The following is a 1,761-nucleotide window of genomic DNA, read 5'->3' as shown; positions in this document are numbered from 1 at the left end:
CCTGTGTTCTAAATTTCAAAACGCAAGGTCCAAACCCGTGTTCTAAATTCCAAATGCAGGGTCCAGACCTGTGTTCTAAATTCCTAATGCAGGGTCCAGACCTGTATTGTAAATTTTAAATGTACGATCCAGACCCGCGTTCTAAAACGCAAGGGTTAACCATGCTTCCCAAATCAAGAAACATTGAGGGTAACCTCTGTGTTTTAATGGTGGAACGTGAGTGTTCACTCAGCGTTAATGGTACAAAACTTGTCGAAACAAGTTATAATCGCCAAAACTTACCATTAACTGAGGGAGCCTGCGATGACGGCACGATCGCCTGAGCATCACCAACAACCTTGGCTGACGGTGCACCATGAGAAAGGGCAATCTTCGATTTAGAAGTGGTTCTCTTCATAGGAGCCATTCCAACCCTGTTGAAGAAGATTTGCTAGAGATTGAAACGAAAAATATTTGTTGGGTTCACTAGAGAAGATGAACAGTTACGAAAAGTCGAATAACTTTTGATTTGACCCTGATTGTCTATTTATAGACAGCGGTGAGCTATCAAGTCAGGACGAGATTTGATGAGAAAATCTCACCCAAGCGCAATCTGTGCGTTCACACTGAGTCAATTGAACTCTCAGACGCTTATTGTTGTGTCTCATAATAAAAAACGTAGGGTTTCCTCCTGCATTTCAACTCTAAAAATGTAGGGTTGTGTCCTGCGTTTCAATTTCAAAAATGTAGGTTCCACTTATACGCTAATTTGCCATAACCAATAGGGCTATTATGCATCTTCAGATATTTGGAGAGGAAGTTAGCAATGGCTATCAAGGTGACGAAAGCCGAGAAGAAACTAATTTACAACAAGAAGCTATGCAGCCTCTTGGATGAGTACATACATGTTATAATTGATATCGCCAATACTATCGAGCTCAATCCTTCGTGTAACTCATCCTTTAAAATAGCTTAACATTCCAACTAAAATTAACAAGGATATTGTTGAAATCATTACTCCAGTTGAGCTGATCAAGAAAGGAGGCAAAGTGGGTTCCTCTGAGGTTGCCCTCCTTGCCAAACTTGGGATAAGGTCCTTCTCATACGGGCTTGTGGTTCTCTCTATCTATGATAATGGATCGGTCTTCAGCCCAGAGATGCTTAACCTCACTGAGGATGACCTTGTTGACAAGTTTGCAGCTGGTGTTTCTATGGTTGCTTCGTTGTCCTTGGTTCCTTCTTATCCAACTCTTGCAGCTACGCCTTGGGTGTTCATCAATACCTATAAGGATCATTTTAGTCAAATTTGGGTTGCGCCTTGGGTGTTCATCAATACCTACAAAAATCTTTTTACACCTACATACAAGTTGAAGGAGTATCTCAAAGATCCAAGCAAATTTGATGTTGTTGTCGCCCCTGTTGCATTGGCTGAGAATGCTGTTATTCCTTCTACCAAAGAAGAGGAAAAAGTCGATCCTACTAATGGATCTAACGATGATGACTTGGGCTTTAGCTTGTTTGACTAAGTTCACTGTCATCAAGACACAAAAGTTATCTTGTTTGGTTTAAGGAGATCAGAACTACCTTAACTACTTCTACGCATTCGTCGGGAGTGTGGGTTTAATATTTACCAAAGGAGATATCAAGGAAGTTAGCGAATAAGTCGCTAAATACAGGAAGCAAAACTACGACATACATCAAATTTTCACAACCAAGTTCACGATGTCTTCAAAACAGATATAGTGAACCATCATTCAATAACAGATCTCAAACCAATTTGGG

At 40.5% G+C, this 1,761-nt stretch overlaps 1 protein-coding gene across 1 annotated transcript; it reads left to right on the top strand.

Moving 5' to 3' along the window:
* LOC109838262 (60S acidic ribosomal protein P0-like) lies at positions 806-1,505 on the top strand. The gene is made up of 2 exons (XM_020406719.1): positions 806-886; positions 951-1,505. Exons 1-2 carry the CDS (start codon positions 806-808, stop codon positions 1,503-1,505), a joined length of 636 nt encoding a protein of 211 aa, XP_020262308.1.

The sequence above is a fragment of the Asparagus officinalis genome, chromosome 4, assembly GCF_001876935.1.
Source record: "Asparagus officinalis chromosome 4, Aspof.V1, whole genome shotgun sequence".
Taxonomy (NCBI): Eukaryota; Viridiplantae; Streptophyta; class Magnoliopsida; order Asparagales; family Asparagaceae; genus Asparagus; species Asparagus officinalis.
This window is presented reverse-complemented; position numbering and strand designations above follow the sequence as displayed.